This window comes from Dermacentor andersoni, chromosome 5, assembly GCF_023375885.2.
Source record: "Dermacentor andersoni chromosome 5, qqDerAnde1_hic_scaffold, whole genome shotgun sequence".
NCBI classification, from domain to species: Eukaryota; Metazoa; Arthropoda; class Arachnida; order Ixodida; family Ixodidae; genus Dermacentor; species Dermacentor andersoni.
Genome location: NC_092818.1, coordinates 65,369,013 through 65,387,467, shown reverse-complemented (window position 1 = coordinate 65,387,467; position 18,455 = coordinate 65,369,013). Strand labels below are relative to the sequence as shown.

At 44.8% G+C, this 18,455-nt stretch overlaps 1 protein-coding gene across 2 annotated transcripts in view; it reads right to left on the bottom strand.

Annotated features, from left to right (window-relative positions):
- pav (kinesin family member pavarotti) overlaps positions 1–18,455 on the bottom strand; it is a 62,360-nt gene that overhangs the window by 29,926 nt on the left and 13,979 nt on the right. For both annotated transcript variants that reach the window (XR_008612523.2, XM_050178007.3), the window contains exons 7-14: positions 16,635–16,869; positions 11,672–11,774; positions 9,265–9,344; positions 8,892–9,011; positions 6,832–6,964; positions 5,749–5,831; positions 3,167–3,269; positions 1,611–1,669 (exon numbers count right to left, since the gene is read on the bottom strand). Coding sequence is in view for 1 of the 2 variants with exons in the window: in XM_050178007.3 (XP_050033964.1) it covers positions 1,611–1,669; positions 3,167–3,269; positions 5,749–5,831; positions 6,832–6,964; positions 8,892–9,011; positions 9,265–9,344; positions 11,672–11,774; positions 16,635–16,869 (916 nt within the window). In the remaining variant the exon portion in view is untranslated. The remainder of the gene's footprint in view (positions 1–1,610; positions 1,670–3,166; positions 3,270–5,748; positions 5,832–6,831; positions 6,965–8,891; positions 9,012–9,264; positions 9,345–11,671; positions 11,775–16,634; positions 16,870–18,455) is intronic.

The window sequence follows — 18,455 nt, the reverse complement described above, 5'->3', positions numbered from 1 at the left end:
TTACGTTTGGCTCCCCATACGGGAGCCTTGTTCACAATCATTCAAGATCACTTCACACTCTTTCAATGTATTACCACAGCCAGACTGATTGCTGTCAAACCTTGGATTCCATGCGAGGCTCTGAAGACAGACATAATCAGATTGCTTTTGGAAAAGCTCACAAGGTGAAGGTTGTTTCATGAAAGGTAAAGTTGGCATCTACTGGAAAGAAGACAGCTGCACAAGAAAGAAATTAAAAGAATGAAAGGTTGCACTTCAGGCCACTGTCCAGTGCAACTGGTTGCTGGAATGACAGCGAGAAGCAACGTCAACGTTGCTACAGAGCAAACTGCTACTTTTCTGGGGCAGTCCAGCTAGTGAGCTAAAGAGGGAGGCGGCAAGCTAACAAACCAAATATATAACCAATTTTCAGTACATACGTGGTCCGCAGCCTGCCAACTTCCTGGAGCGATACTTTCAGTTGATCACTTTTCGGGATACACCACTTTCAGTGGATGCTGATTGCCCGGGGGACAAAATGACAGTCGCTCCTGTGAGGCGTTGCGTCAGATGCCACGTCATGCAGGAGTATCCCCAACCGAGAATACAGCCTCTGGTTAGTTCACTTGGTAGAGTGACTAACCTGTCCAAGAAGGGCAGTGCAATGGCTAGTCCAGTAAGCAGACAAGGACAAATCTCGCTTCTACTGCGTAGCTTTGTGAAAAGCCAGTACGCATTTCTCTTGCCATTTTGTGCTACTTCGTGCGCTGTACACCAATGCTACCTTTCACAAGACCATACTTGCAATCTACAGTAACAAGACACAAAACGACATTTGAAATCTATCGAAATAGGGCAGTAAAACTTGTCTAAAAGAGCAGGCATGGCGCGATGACAACGCAGACAGTCTCCAAAAGGTGCTCTCTAATTAAGCAAGCAATTTTGTGCACTCTGAAAGACAGCAGTCAGGCAAGCATTAAAAAGTTTGTAATTACTTCATTAATAGAGTTTAATGAGTAATACTGTGCCATAGGCAACAAGACACTGCTGCAGAAGGCTTTGTATTAATTCCGACCATTTAAAGGTAATGTGGTGCAGAGAGCACACAGAGTATTTCTGTGTTCCACATACATCAAAATACAGCCGTCATGATTGGGGATCAAGCCTACAACCTTGTTCTCGACAGCACTGGCACCACAGTCAGTGAGACACTGTGCCTAACTGTCACAGCTCTGGAGCTGTGCCGGCCACAGAGTAAATCTAAGCAGAGACTGCAGAGCTTGCGAACTTGCTCAGCACCTAACAGTGTACCTAGGTTTCACTTAAACTAAAACAACGGCTTATTTAATTTACACACTTCAAACTTTGATAGAGTGGTTTCTTTAGTACTGCAACATAGGTTTATGAACATAGGCACGCTGTAGCACCGACAAAGCCACTTTCTGCACTTCCTGAAGAAACTTGTACAGCTGAGTGGAATACCTTATACCCTCTAGAAATACAATACTACCCTCTACAAAAGTAACTTCCAAAAAACATTTAGACTAAACACTAACACACTCCATCTCAGCTTCAGCAAAGTTCAAAGACAAAGAAATGGCACTTGTGTTTACGCTTTCTTGTTGTCATACCTCTTTCAACACCCCATTCTCAGCTTCCATCTGTATGATCTGCCTCCTGAGGTCATCAACTGGAAAGGTAGAGAAAAAGATTATGCAAATCCTATATACACCAGTTGGAATCAGTCTAGTGAAGCTTTGTTTGGGTGATAAAAGTGTTGAAAGCAATGCTTATGTCTGTCTTTTATCACGGTTAATTGAAGGTCAGATTGAAAGTCTTTTAGAGAGTTCAGTGCATCACCTAGTGGGTCAAACGGGCTGTCGTGACTGTTCAATGCAATACATTTCACTTCCATTAATTTGATTGTGAAGGGACCAACGAAATCCGGCAGGTTGAAATAAACAAGATGCAGAAAAACACACCAAGCCACACTGCCTGTTCATTTAGCAGCATTTGCAGGAGTTGAACAAGCTTCTGAACCAGATGTGCACCCACTTTCAAGGTATCCAATGTAGAAAACTATGTAGAAATGATTCAAAGCGCCTAAGTAAAGTAGAAATCTAATGTGCACGTGATTTTTAGAATGGTGGTCGGTTTCCTAAAGTCAGCTTCATCGCAATATGCCATGTTAAGCGGCAAAGCATACGAACGGTGCAACAGCGGTTTTGGTTTTGTATATGATGGGACCGCGCAGGCAATTTTCGGCCCAATTCCTTTGGAAAACAAAAGTGCCCATTCAAATAGGGTAAATACCATAATCAGGCATAGTGTGTTACTGTTATTGCTAGAAAATCTGTCTATGGCTGGCTGAAAATAGGTGCTTTTGACAGGAGAATTCAATGCATTCACTCTCTGCTAAGTTCAGCCAAGACAGATGCTGCCACTAAAGGGGTCGTTATTGGGATCGCCATTGGGGTCAGGCGTGCTGACCTGTTCAAGTTCAAATTGGCCAGCAAATGCCAATTTTAGTATCGAAATAACAAAACGAGTGGGCCCATAGAAATGCATGGGCGCCGGGGATGGAACCTTCAGCCAGGATCAAATTTCACGAAAAATGAAATTAACCGGAGTCAAAGCAACAGAAGTCTTACTGTATTTATCTGTCAGAGAGTGAAGTAAAAAACAGGGACGAAAGGACAGACATGGCCAAGAGCTAGCAACTCCTTGTCTGTGTGTTCTTCCATCCCCGCTTTTGCCTTCAGGCTTCAGCTACTCACAATGAAACACAAATTGTGCCGCTCTGAAGGCATGCAATGTTTATTCATGGCCCATCTGTGCGAGGCATCTAATGCATGCCTCTTTAGACTCCCTGTTCTACAGAGGCAAAATGTCAGGGCATGCTTGAAAAACTTTCCTACAAATCCCCATGTGCCATCTCTCGCCCAACCACACCCTCCTCACTGTAACCTACAAAGACAAAAAAAATTGCACCCGAGCCGCTCCTGTTACCCAGCACCCTGCACTGCAACTGTATTGCATAATATATGTGCTGGCTTTGTGAGCCACACCTTTACCCAAGCGTCTTTTGCATACTTGCACATAATGCTCGAACACAAGTGGCAGTGTTTTTTTTCCTACTCCCGACAGGCAGGGGCACCCCGACGTGAAGAAATCGAGCGAGACTTACCCAGGGCCAAGTCGCTTGCTTTGGTCTCCTTCCTGAGCATGATCGTCTGGGACAGCCACTCCTCCATTCGCCGCAGAACTTCACCATCAGAGGGATCCGTAAGCTTTGCAAAAGAAAGAATCAAGAAAGTGTCAGTCGCTACAAAGAAAAATTAAAGCAATTTTTTAGCAATCAAGCCGATTAACATTTAGACACCACGTTACCTGCCAGTAATCAACCCATTATCAAGAAATTACCAGAAATAGTCTTTAAAGCCTACTTAACCAGTCCATACTGATTCAGCATTTCTCTTTAGTGTCTCTTTAATGTATAAGACCAACTGATGTTTCAGACACCTTAAAACACACCGATTTGACCATGTGCATGACCACAGGCTAATTTTGCCACGAAGTAAAGCAGAAATGGCAATATTGCTGTGCTGATACGTAGTGGCATGGTTGTCAGCCATGTCACCGGCATCTCTTCAAAACCGAAACTAAATAATTGTCAATCCAGTAGTTGCCAACCCCACCCGAACCGCAGGCCAAGCCAACTAAGCCATTTGTCCTGACAATTTTGTTGCGTGCCTGCAGCGTTTCTTAATTAAGTAATTAAATGACGACACGGTCCCTGGCGACTTTTTCAAGCAGTTTCAAGTGGCACCAACTCCACCACCTATATCTGTGCCGACAAGGAAAAACCGGAATAATCGGCCGCACGTGCAAAGTCTAGCCAAGTTAAGTCCTGCAGCATGTTTAACGCTGGACGTTGCACAACCTTGAGTTTCGGAGACCCACTGAAGCGAGAGGCAGACGAAGCATTCGCTCCCGGTTGCTGGAGCTTTTAATAATAGCATAGCCTCATTGCGGGTGACATTATCAGCTGCACAGGCAAAGTGGATGCGAAAGTGTGGCTGGCTTCACTTCACACTGCCGATATGAAAATATCGTCAACACGGCATGAAACCATATCTTTTGTCACCGACTTAAATTCAACCAAATGACTTCTTGCACTCAAATTTGCTTTTTCCGGTTACACGATAATTCTGAAAATATTGCAGCCCCTTCCATGTAAGAAAAATCCATTGGCGACTGTACTTATTTGCATAAAGGATTGAACTTCAATAAAAGGCAATTTCTATATAATTAAGGAAATAGCCGGTTTTACTGACCATTATATCAAGGTTTAACTATTTCACGCGATTAGACCCAGACGCGCCAACAGGCAACATGGTTTGTGGAAATGTGACAAGACTGTGTGCTTGACACTGCCAAGAATGTCATCACTCATATCCCCAAAAGTGCCAATCTAAGAATACAGCACTCATTTTGGCCACTTGTGGAATGAAGTCACTTATTTTCTGGCAAATGCAATATTTTGAACTCCCTATTATTTAGACTTTTTGGCAGTCATTGTCGAGTCAGTATTTTCAGTCGGCGACTGTATGTACAAATTTTACCATGACAATGGGCAGTTGTAATGTTAACCTTTGTGGGCCGATCTCTTTTGCCATCTGCGGCCGCCCAGGGTCGTTTTTTATTGCAGATTCCTATTGTTCTTAGGGACTTATCTCGAAAAAATTTAACGTCATTTTTTTAGGGTGACCGTAAAGTGAGAAAAAAATATTTTGCATTGGTATATATGTACTCTTCATGCATGAAGAACAACAATAAAAAAGTAAATAAACTTATAAGATTTAAAAATTTGATGCATTGTTATACACATTGAGTCTTGCGAAATATTGTGTGCGCATATTCAAATGTTCCTGCTCTTACACTAATATGTACATCCATAGCGTAATTGAACTGTGGTTGTGTGCCTGTCAAAAAAGCAAAACTTTTGACAAGCATCCACAGATCATCTTCATCTGCGGAGAGGTGTCGCTGGATGACGCCATCGAGGAGGCTTTGCCTGGTGCCGACACCGCTGTGATATCGGACGAGGACGGCGCCACAGATGCCGTGCCTGTGCCTACCACGTTCGCTGAGGCGGTACGGCACATAGACAGCATGCGGAACTTCATCTGTTCACGCGACGCTGCTGAGGACCTCCTTTTGGACGTTGCCCAACTCGAGCGAAAGCTCTTGGTTCACGGATTAAACAACGTCCAAAAGAAACTTACCGACCTTTTTTAAAGTTCGCGCCGGCTGGCAGGAATTGCGGCAGTGGGCAGTGGAGTGGTGTAAAGGTTCGTTTTAATGCTGCTGTACAGGTACCAACCATGCTTTATTCATTCTTATCGCATTTACTTTTTAGGTAATTTGGGTTTCCAAGCCCTGCAGAGTATGTAAGTAGTTTACATTGAGGTTTCTCGTAAATCCGTCACGCAAAATAAGTATATTTTTATAGGCATAATTTATGTTTGGATTTTATGACGCCTACATTTTATGACACTTTTTTGTGGTCCCAAGAAAGTCTTATAATCGGGGTTCCACTGTATTTTGAAACATGGTACCAACTTGAGAACGTAGTTGCCGAGCTGCAAAACAAGCTTTTGGGATCTGCCAATGGTGATATTCAAAAATTCTTGCCAGTTAAAAAATAATACCCGGTATAAATACCACACATAGTGTAAAGCAATAAACAAAACAAACGGGGCATACCAAGTAGTTCTGCAGCTCCGGCATGCGGATCACCTCCCTTGGCGTTTCTGGAGGTGGCATTGTGGAAAGCTCTTTCAGGCTGCCTGCAGGGTAATGGTAAGCAGGTAGAAAATGTCAACCAAGTTAAAGAGACATTAAAGAGCAACATAAAGTGTTTATACTGGTCAAGTAATCCTTCATAACTGTTTTTACTCATTTGGTGGTAAAGCATCGATTACTGGTGAGAAAAAAATTAATACAAAAGTTTCTCTTGAATTTTGTGCCAAAACTTCAGCGGCTGATAGATCAGTTTGGTGTTGTGGGTTTCAAAGTATGTTCTGGAAGGGCTGGGTTTTGTTGAGTCAGTCAAATTTTTTTAGTTACTTTAGATCGTATAATGTCCCGGTTAGCATGTTTTTTCTCACGGTTCTTTCCAGAACGTATGAACAAGGTTCTACTGTGAACAGTTGCAGATTAGATTGCCGCTTTATTTAGGAGCTTCAATGTAATTTCTATGTTAGTTTGCTACTTTGGGTGCAATGAAAGCGGGTGTGCATTTGATTCGGGGGCGTGTAGTCGGGGAAATACTGCGAAATGAATCAGCAGCGAGTACGTATTGCTGCTTTGTTTATTCAACCAGTCGGATAATTCGACTAATTTTGCCGGTCCCATGAGGGTCGAATTAACAGAAGTCGACTGAAAAGACAGAACAGACGGTGTGCGATAGTTTGATTTTGCAAGTGAGTGTAGGAGTCAGCGAGTGAAAATCGAGTGAAAACTGTCCGGCGATTTGAGTGGGGCGGGGCTATGAGCATGCCAGCCTAGGTGATGGCCCGAGTCCTTGGACACGGGCGGCTTCATCAGCGTGCCGGACGGCCCACAGTTGATCACGCCTTCAAATGCGCCCCTCGGTTCGAGACTGCCATGTCTACCCCGTTCGTCGGGGACTCCTGCTGCTCGCTACCGGTGCATTCCCACAGCATGTGCTGCAGCATCGCTCTGGCTGCGCACGCTTTACACTCGTCGGATGAATAAATGTCGAGGTAGGAGAGGTGTAGGAAAAAAAAACAAAGGGAAAAAGAAAACAAGACAGGCATGTCTCACCGCCGAACTTTGCTGTACGCGGCAAGATGGGCCGCCTGCGACCGGTACGCAGATTCAGCGTTGCGGCGGGTGTTGTCGGTGTGGAGCATGGGACCAGGACCTCCTGAGCCATCTCCGCAAATTTCATCACGTGCTGGGAAACAAAAAGCCAAACAAGCACGTTCACTTTTTCTTGCTGCATCATTCACCGCAGTGCAAAAGGCGGCTCACAATACTGGAAATTTAGCACAATGTAAGCCGATGGACTTTGGCCAGAACTTTGGAAAAATTCGTATCCGTGAAACTCCAGTGCTCTCTACAACAGTTTGCACAGCTAGCAAGCTACAGCAGTCAATCTGCTACAAGAACAACCCACTAACTATTCTTCTAGTTAAAAGTTTGATTCACGAGGTTCCACTTACTGAAGCAACATTGGTGCTATGACAAATGACGTTTGGGATTAATTGCAACCACCTGGTATGCTTAAAGTGCACGTAAATCTAAATACACGAGCATTCTGGTGCTTCAGCCTTATTCAAATACAGCCACAAAAAACAGGAACTGAATCCTAACCTCGCACTCAACAGCGGAGTGTCATAGTCACAAGAGCAGATATAAATAGGAACCCAGTCTCACAACATCAATTTCCGAAAATGTTCAAAAAAAAGAAAAAAAGAAAGATTCGCAGTGCCGATTGAAAGGCGAAGCACCAATTGTGATAGCAAATTAGTAGATAGCTGTACGAAGTAAGGATGGTAGTTTCATCGGCCGTATGAACTTGGAAGCATTCGTTAACAAATTTTTTTTTTTATTATGGGGTTTTACGTGCCAAAACCACTTTCTGATTACGAGGCACGCCGTAGTGGAGGACTCCAGAAATTTCGACCACCTGGGGTTCTTTAACGTGCACGTAAATCTAAGTACACGGGTGTTTTCGCATTTCGCCCCCATCGAAATGCGGCCGCCGTGGCCGGGATTCGATTCGTTTACTAACTAAATTAACAATAGAATGTGTAAGCGTGACTCAATGAGGACATAGAAAGAAACACGCACAGAGGCAGCGCTATGTGTGTCTGCTTCTGCGTCCTTGTTCAGTCACGCTTACACTTTTTATCATGGATTCAAACCAACTGGCCCGTCAATGTGTTAAGTAAATTAACTAGCACGGTGTCACGTGCACACAGGTAAACATGAATACATCTCGCTCAATGACAGCGGAAACCGTCTGAAAACGCTGGAGTTAGGAACACTGTGGCAGCAGCCGCGAGCCAGCTGACCTCCGTGCATCTGTCGCTTCAACATGTACAAAACGTTGAAAGCATGGCGCATACGAAGCTACTGGCACTACGCGCACTCCAAGAACATAGCAGATCGCTTTGAAGATGAGGCCCCCGCAGGCACGCACTTTAGCCACGTCGCAGACTGCTTTCAAGACACGAGCGCCGACAATGCATCCCTATGACGTCAGCCAAAGGAGTCTACTACGGCGTCCACGATTCGCGTGGCCGACGCCGTAGTAGACACTGCAGTTGTCTCCACTCTGTACATAGCAGTGGGCAAGGAGGACATCAAGGCACTGTAGCAGCCGCCAGAGAAGAACGCCCCTCCTCCCTCGCCTCATCTCCATGCCTTGCGTGCCACAGGAGAGGGCACGCATCCGGGCTGCGTTCCTCTCTCCTGCACTCGAGATCGAACTGCGTTTGCCGGCTCGCTCTCCCACGCTTTCATACGGAACTTCACGGCGAGGGCAGAAATGCGCCCGGAGTGTCCATATAATTGCTATCACAATTAAAAAAAAAGAAGATTATTTAACACTAGCGGATGTACTGCCAGCCAAAATGTTTATGGCCTAGAGGTGCCACGACATACATGAATTTCTGCTCTGCTAAGGCATACTCCTTTTTATTTAGTGAACTACTCTTGAGGTTGCAATGACCACTACATCGTTAAACTGAATTTACAGCAGTTGAGCTTTGTAACGAACACTGTGTCCCAAACTTTCGTGGTCGACTGTAGCTGTTGTGGCCCAGGTCAGTGTAGGATTACAAATGAGATTTGTTGTAAGCAGCTACATTACTCACAAAGGTCTCATCGTAGTCGTCTGGCCGCGGGTTCAGGCAGACAATCATCCGCACTTTGCCTTCACCATCAAAGAAGTTCTTGAAGAGATGGGTGATCTTTGCATCTCTGTAGGGCACCATCTGCAAGTTTTGGCAAACGGAAAATTTATAGTAACAGGACGTTAGGACTACACACTTAGGTTTCTGCAGTTGTTGGAAAATGGACTAATCAGAAGACAATGAAGGAAAAAGGAGAAGCTTCTAACTGCCAGTGATGAAAGGTTTGTGGCCCTTAACGGCTATACTAAAGACAGTGAATGTGTCAGATTTCTAAAAAGCATCATGCTGTTTGGGAGCTGTACACTTGGGCCAGGCCAGAGAAACAAGACGTCACCTTATTGGACCCAGTTGTCTGGTTTTCCCTCAGAATTTCAATGCACGTGCGTAGGACCATGAGAGAATTGTTGATGTTTCCTGAAAGAAAAAGAAAAGTTGGCCAGGACGAAAATTGGACACATCACTTCTAACTGCTATGCTTGAAGCAGCGGTATATACACACTATAATTTCAATGATACGAATCTCTGGATGGCACCAAATTTCGTTATAACCCAAGAACGTTTAAAAATTCAGGAATTAAGGGGGACATGCAGCAAGGAAATCGCCTACTTGCTGAAAATTTCTCGATATTTTAAACTCCTGTTATTTCGGACATGTTTGGCTTCACATCAGTTAGTTTGGACCACTCTCAGAGCTCGGCAAGCACGGAGCGCTGCAAATGTGCGACTCGAAAGAGTAAAAATGGCAAGAGCATCGAATTGAAATGAAACAGAGGAGTACGCATCACCATAGTCATCAGCAGAAATCGTACATGGATGACAGTAACACCTGAATGCTTTGGGCCTACTTGTGCTTTTATTCTCAAAATTATTCGTCCCGCATATCACGGTTGTAACACCATGTTGGCCATGTGCCTTCACAACTGCATACCGTATTTACTCAAATCTAACGCGCACCTTTTTTCCGATAAAACAGGTCCAAAAATTGCATGCGCGTTAGAATCTAGTCCTTAAGACCTTAATTAAAACTTCGTTACCATATCGCCATCGGCATTCGAAAAATGGCCACCTTGCACGCGCTTCTAGCTTAGCTGCCGTAGCTTCCTCCATGTGCATACCTCCATGTGGTGTGTGTAACCATGTGCTGGTGTAACGTAGTCTACCGCCTGTTTTCCCATTTGCTGCGTTTATTCAATCAGCATGGAAATGCCGCCTGTGAAGACGCGCCAAGTCCACCATGATGCCGCATTTAAAAGGAAAGTTATGTGCACGGAGATGGACGGAAATCAGGCCGCACCAAGGGTGTTCAGAGTACCCGAAACTTTCGTGCGGGACTGGCGCAAACAGAAGGAGAATATTTTCGCCAGCAAAGCAACAAGGAAGGGTTTCAGTGGACCGAAGCAGGGCTGCTTCACCGAAATAGAAGAGGTGCTCGCGGAATACGTGCAAGAGCAGCGAGCGGCACAGCGGCCTGTGATGACCGATCTGCTCAAAGTACGGGCGATGCAGTTAGCCCAACAGAAAGGGCTAATGCGGAGCGACTTCAAAGCGAGCAGGTGCTGGCTATCAAATTTTACCAAAAGAAAAGGCTTTTCCCTTCGAACGGGGACAGGGATATGCCAAAAATTGCCCGAAGAATATGAAGAGAAATTGCAGTTTTCAGCGGTATGCTTTGAAGTTGCGCCATAGAAACTGATACCACTTCAGACAGATTGGAAATGCCGATCAGACGTCTCTCTACTTTGATATGCCTGCCACCAGAACCGTTGAAAAGAAGTGGGCGAAGCAAGTGTGCATTTTGTCTTCCGGCCACGAAAAAACTAGTCACCGCGATCATGATGCCACGGACACATGGACAAGTGGAACCACTGTAATTATCCGCTACTATGTGTGCTTTCACAGAGTTATTAGCCTCTGCATTAATAGAAAAGTATAAATAGCTTTGAAATTTAAGCCAACTTAGGCCCAGACAAAGCATAATAAATGAAGCCCCAAGCATGAAGATCGGATAAATCCATGTACCACCCATCATTCCCACGGAGGGGTGAACAATCGCAGCGCCAGAGTACCCTCTAGTAATTGTAGGAAACTATGGCTGCGAACTGCTGTTAGCGCAGCTGAACACATACACAGCCTGCACGCCCCGTTTAGAGCTAATCTGCCGCATGTGCAAAGAGTGGGCATGCCGAATTGGCACACTATCATGTGTACCAGAGGTTGAGTTATCTCGTGTTTCGGCAACTGTGCTTATTTGCATAAAAAGTCTGACTTCAATAGAACAAAATTTTTATATATATTGAAGCAAGTTGGTGATTCTACCGCCTGCATTACAACGAGGATTAACTGCCTAACTAAGGTACTTTTGTATTGGATGCGACTGTCGTAACGAGGTTGGATTATGTTTTGACTATCTGAGAATATATTATACAATAATTTTCACTTTAAATTCTTCTTGCTGTATGTATATCAGTGGATGGTGTGAAGCCTGGTCTTCACTGTCACCAGTCTGGCATTGTCCGCTTGCTGCAATAGGTGATAAATGAACAGAACAGAAGGAAAGGAATCCTTACGTAACACTGCCCGTGGGCATCTTTATCACGCATCCAAGTCCAACTTACGCACGCAACTGTTTTTGCATTTCACCCCGATCAGAATGTGGTTACGGTGGCTGGGAGTTGAACCCACAACCTCAGGTTGAGCAGCGAAGTGCCCTATTCACTACAACTGGAAAGGGCAAGGCTCACCTGCTTCCCTCAGCCGGTGGCCAGTGTTGCCAGTTCTGTCTGTGCGCTCACTGCCGGCGAGGTCCACGAGCGAAAGCTGACTGATGATCAGCGCATTCTTGTCCTGAAAGCAAAGATAAAATGACAAGCAATGAATGATACTTGGATAAGGAATTCAGGAGTAAACAACTCTCTTCTTATACCACTAGATAGTCCAGGCTTGAAGCTTGAACGTTTTCCTTTTTTTTTCATTGCATTGGCCACGTCCACCACCCTGTTATACCAGGCAATCATATTTAAGTTTTACAGAAGTTTTAAAAATCAGCCGCGGGAAATAGCATAATGCGATTCCTTGAACTGGAATATTCAAATAGGCGGAAATTACTTGCACGAGACATGAAACAGATTGCCAGTTCATTAAGCACTCCTTAATTACTTGACAGCACATATTGCGATTGGTTAATTATAGCTAGTGAGTTGCAAAACGTATCCCTTAGAATGAATATTCAGGATGACACGAGTTTAGAGATATTCATTGCCAAAGTGTGCGACAAAATACATGGGCATTCCAGTTACTTATGCGCATCGATGCATAAAAGCATTTTGTTAAAGGGACCCTCCGCAGACCACATAGCAAATTTTGGTTATACAGTGAACCAAAGGAATTAGTTCACTTAACTGAAAGTTCACTAAACTGAATATTCACTAGACCAACATAAGACATGGCATACAGAGTCAAAAGTTTGAAGTGCAATTCATGGAGCAAAAGACATGGCATCCATAGTGTTAGAAATGTGTGAAATGGAATTTGACAAGTACAAGGTTCATAACAGTTATAATGCTGCCTTTCTCAGAAAAAAAATCTGTAATCTTCTTCTGCACTTGTACTTTTAAAGCACAGGAAGTAACAGAACTGTCCAGAGAGTCAATGTTTTTGTACACTTCTTCTGGCACAGCTTGCTGTTGAGACACAAAGTCTCTCAACTTTCCCAATGTACCCTACAACCTCATCCCTCCAGGTTCTCGCTGCCTCTTGGTCGGCATCCTTGCTTTCGCTGCAAATTGTTTTCCACGCGATCCCATGCCTATCCCGAAATCGTGTAAGCCATCCACTGCTTGCTTCGAAGCCACGAACGCCCAGAAAAAGAGCAAATTTCTTCGCTTTGCCCTGTATCATCGGGCCGGACACTGGAATGTTTTGAAATCGTAGGTTGCGAAGCCATACCGCAACGGCATCGTCCACTTCTTTGAAGTACCCCGTGCAGAGTCGTTTCCCGACGGGATTCATCGAAGTTTCTCCTTCAAGTTTCGATTTTTGTTTCACAATCGTTGACAACGTCGACGGTGCAATTCCACAGTCCTTTGCAACGTCCACTTGCCTTTGACCGTTGTCCAGGCACTGAAGGATTTTCAGCTTGTCCAAGAGAGACAACCGCTTCCGTTTCGTCACACTCATCTCGAAAGTGGGCACGCGAATTGCCGTTGTTACTTAAAACTGGAAGGCTGAACGGAGCCGATGAAAAACGCACCATGTGGGTCGTAAAAATAAGCCTTGGCCCTCTGAGCGAGTTCGTTAAACTGAAATAGTGACTGTTCCGCAATTCGTTTAAGTGAAACATGTTTGCATAGAATCTATAAGAAAATTGCCGGGGATTTTAAAAAGTTCGTTATTCTGAAATATTCAATAAATTGACATTCGTACAACTGAGAGTTTACTGTACTGTACACTGGAACTTATGTGCCTCCTAGGAATCATTCTACCACAATTATTTTTCTAACTGGTTGATTAATAGCAGGGAGAGAGTGAACTTTAACGAAAACCAGCAGTTTAGTTGGCTGGGCCTAGGCCTCCCACGATGGGATGGCGAGGTCTTGCCTCTTCGCAGGCCTGCTGGATTAATAGCAGAGATAGAAATATTTTAGTGCCGCGAACCAATGATTTCATGAGACAAGCGTTGCCACCCGTCTAGCCACCACAAGAAAAATTCCGTCTAGCCATAACGTCATGGGCCTAGCCTTTTTGTTTCGTTTTTTCTCACCGGCCACAAAAGCCGCTGCTGCGATATTTGAAAGCTACCGGATCGAGTCACCGTCTATAGTCCAGACAGTGACCGAATGATATCCACAGTGTAGGGTAGCCAACCGGGCTCAGTCCTGGTTAACCTCCCTACCTTTCATTTATCACTTGCTCTGTTTTTTCTTTTTTTTTTTAGCGCAGTGAACTTCTGACAAAGGTCTCTCACACGAGCTGTTGCGTGTGCCTCATTGCACGCAGCACATGATTTAGCAAGTTGTGCACGAGAACTGACAGCGGTACAAGTCAGTGCTACACGAACATTGAAGCAGACAGAAGTGGATCACAGAGCAAGATCACATGCTGGAACAAGGTAGAAAATGATTTTCGCTCTCTGCACATGCGCAACATGGAAACAAGCATACGAAACGTAAGGATGTCTCTCTACAGTGCGAAGGAAAACAAAAACACATACATTCGGTTTGTATGCTCTTCAGCTCTTTCCGCGGCAGTAGGGATGTATAATACTCAGCAGACAATCATTCGTGTGCATTGTATGCACTGCACTTGGCAGCTCAAAATGGCCAGACGTGGTGAGGGCCCTTTAAAAAGGCAAGTGGAACAGCAATTCATTTTTACTGCGAGTTTGATGGCCCATATCGCTAAACCCATGCCCGCCTCAAAATTTGCTCCTGTGGATGTGCCTTGCGAACTAACTGGCTACAATTAGTAAATTGCAATATGTACTGTAAAATAATTAAGAAGTTAGGGAATTTTTGTGTATTAGTTGACAACGTGCAGGGTGTCTACCAAGTTGACATTTCCAAATTCCCTGAGTTTTCCAGGTTTTCCCTGAGCACCTTTGCAAAATTCCCTGAATGAGCCAGAACTTTGTTTTATGTCAAGACAGGCTGACACCACGTTGTATGATGCTGTCACTCTCTAGTAAGCATGCTGAAACAAAAAAAATGACTTAATCCAGTTTTAATAGTAAGGAGTAATATCTATTCTATTTAAAAAGAAAACAGAAGGAAGGTGTTACTAAAATGCACAGCGAAAGAAATGGTAAAACCCATTCCAAATTGAGTCAAACATTTTAATGAAAAGGAGATGCATACATAAGTAAATATTTTTTAATATGAGCTATTTCTATCAACTGATAGCAAGCTCATCTGTATGAGGCCTGAACGTTGTCACAACTAAGGTTCTCTCTCAGCAGCTGGGAAGTCAACCTCAACTGTCCTGACATACTCTCAGCCCGTACACAACATCTCAGTGTTGGGTTTCACTGCTTAAAACAGTTTATTTTGGTTTGGATGAGGGACATCTGCATCTCGGCGTCTGCCAACACTTAGTTTTTTTTAGCTCAAGCTCCTTCAAAAAGGCGGCGGCACGCTTCTGTTCCCGTTAATTCCTCAGTGCGTCGGTCCTTTCTGTTCTCATCCTCCTTCTACCACGCTTTCACCACATGGATCATTTGAAGCATCCTCTTGGTCAGTTGTACAGTCAACGTCCGATTTTTCTGATTCCCTAGGGGCCGCAAAAACATTCGAAAATCGGGCAGTCCAAAAATAATGAATGCCTGTCTTTAACTACCCTTAAGGGCTGAAATTGACACAGGCACACCCGAAAAAGCTCTTAAGGCCTGCCAGTACACTTACTAGGTATACCGGTGCTCGTACTGTGAAAGGAGATGGGGGTGCACGTGTGTATAATTAAGGACTACATACTGTGTCCCGTGACAATTGCCCCTTCCCACGCTTGTTATGCTTCACCGCCTAACACTACTGTACTGAGGCGAAGCTAACTTTCGGAGACGCATTACGCAACGCGCTGTGCTCTGCGAGCTTCAAAGCCAATCGCGAGGATTACAAAGGCGGAGTCAGTGCCATTGGTAATAGCGGCGAATTCTTTCAATGAAAAGCACAGCACCGCACGGCAAGAAGCTTAGTAGCGAACATAGAAGCAGCTAGGCCTAACGTTGCCGCGGTGGTGGTTACGGCTGCCAGCGGATCTGCGCGCGAGAGTGCCGGTTCGAGGCGACGAGATAATCAAAACAGCGGCGGTGGCGGCTTTGATTAATGCCATTTCTGACCTGCAGTCAGGGCAATATACATTGACTATATGAAGTACGTGGTGGTGCTGCAAAGCCGTGCAAATTATCGGGCATGTCCGAAAAATCGGACGTCTACAAAATCGGTCATTAACTACTCTGGCAATACATCCTGCCGATGACACGGCGTCAATGACGATTCGTTGAGATTCCTCTGTTACTGGAGCCAGCATTACCACAACTGTCGTTCCCTTTCAATAAAGTTACAGCTAATTTTCCCTGATAGAAGCACAAATTCCCTGAGTTTTCCCTGAGTTTTTCCAGAATGTTCAAATTCCCTGAGAATTCCCGGTTTTCCCGGTTGGTAGACACCCTGAACGTGTTTCGATTTCTTGTGCAAGTGATGTCCGGAAAATTCATGCGAGACAAAAATTATTGTTGGGGGACATAAGCCCCAAAGGGTGCAACTAGTATCAGATGGAAATTTTGCAACCAGAAAGACAAATTATACAAACACTTCATCATTCCATCTCTTCTTGCACAGTTCGTAGCTTCCCCATAACTGTAATCAGTATTAATGTATCCGTATAAACTGACAACCACAGCTTCCTTCGGTGGCACAGTAAGCTACACCATAGAACTCCTCCAACTAGGACAAAGTTATGAAAAGAGTAGACTATTGATCTATGGCTTGTTGCACGGTTCGTAGTTTCTGCACAATTTAATCCGTATTAATATATATGTATATGCTGATTAGCACAAATATTTAACTGGTACCAAGCAAAACAAACATACACAGGTGCATTACATTTTACCACAGAACTCTAGGATGAACTTGCGTAAACCTTGCTCACCCGAAACTCTCCAGCTAAATTAATGGAGACACCGCACGGCACATCCACAGACTCAAGTTTTACCTGCAAGATGTCCAGGCCCTGAGCATCGAGTGGCGCTTGAACGAGCCGGATGTTGAAGATGCTGTGGCTCCTGCTGGACTCCGCATTGAGGGCAGTGTGAGCGATGCGCTTGCGCTTCTGTCCCCGACACCAGGCGTCAAATGCCTCGTCTGCGCTCTTCACTTCGACCTCCGTCACCCCGAAGGCATAGACGCAGCGCTTGGAGTCCTCACGTAACATCTTTGACTGCAGCTGTCTGGACAGTGTGGATAAGGCAAGGGCAAAGTTTGAAGCATTGTTGAGGGCACTGTCATCATACACTTGCCCCAAAACGCATACTGTCAAAAGTAAAATGCCTTGTTAAAATGGTGCAGGTCAGACAAATGTAAAAATCGTTAAAACCTGAAGCTTGAGACGTTTTACAGACATTGTGCGATGCTGGTACCTGATGTTTGGTGCATAGTGCTGCTGTTTTCATTTGGCTTTATAATGCTTTGCATCTTTGTAAGTTTGCCTAGGCATCTGTAGTGGTCCACCACCATTTGGATTTATACCTTAACATTGCCCACAAACACGCCCAAGTGTTTGTTGTTGCTGGTGCTATGATGCGTTGATGCTGGAGTATTGAGAGACTTAGCATTTTGCGCTATGTATGTGTTGTGCTCAAGAGATGACCGAGTGGCATTATGAGCACAGCACAAAGCACACAACCACCACAAAGCAAACCCAGTACAGTATATAAAAAAGATCTGCTTTAAGAACAAAATCAGTCATACTTATTCCAGAAAAAAAAGAAACAAGTTTTAGTATTCACATTGCAAATTCTATGCCAGGCTACGCATCAAGTTTATGGATTGCAATGACTTGCACATGGTTTAGGAAGCTGATTAGCTTTGCAAGTTCTGGTACCATGCTTTTTTCTGACCTGTCTGGAACAGGCTGCCCACCCCCTAATATGTGGGACGATGCAAGAGGAATCCAACTAAAAGCTCTCAAGAAAGCAGCAATGACATTTAAATTTAAAGGGCACCCGGAACCACTCTGTATCAAAGTAGAGAAATGCATTTGAAGTTAAAAGAGTATTTCAGAAATACTTTGCGTTCTTCAAATTACTTCAAAGCGTTCAGCAGAAGCGGGGTTATTGGCAAGCAAAGGTCGCGTATGATCTGATTTGTGGTGCTCTTTCCTTCTTCAATGCCTTGTACTGCGAAGACTACAGCAGAGCGGAGTGTGCCCACGATTCTCCGCCCATTCTCTACGCCACGATTCTACGCAGCGCGTGGTGCAGCATTCTCACCACTCGGGCCGCATTAACAGGAACGCTTAAGCAACCATTGTTCCTACGGTGGAAGGACATAGATGGTCGTTCCAAATCGCTGAAACAGGTGTAATGCATATGGTGCCGCATGGACAATCGCGCAACTAGAATGACACCGTCGTGGTATATTGCACTGCCGCACACGCCAGAGCTTGCCCTGCACCATGCTGTTTGTGCTGTATGCGGCATGCTATGCAGCCGTGCCTTGAATTGCACGACCGTCTTCGTGGCTTCCAAAATTCGTGCGACACGGTCACTCGCTCATCTCGAGACCGTATTATTGTTGCGGTTAGACTGGAGCGGGGGCCGTGCACCCACTTTGGTTGCGCTGCCGTGCTTTGGCACTTCGCATGTGCCGTCTTTTTACCATGACCGGGTTCAAAGCGTTCATTGTAGTGGTACGACGATATAAAAAAATGTTCGTTATATCTGAGTGCCGGTTAACTGATAGATTGTTGTATCTGGGATTGTTATAAGTGGGTTCGACTGTACAGCACTCGAAAGGAGCGAGGAGAAGGCTTCTG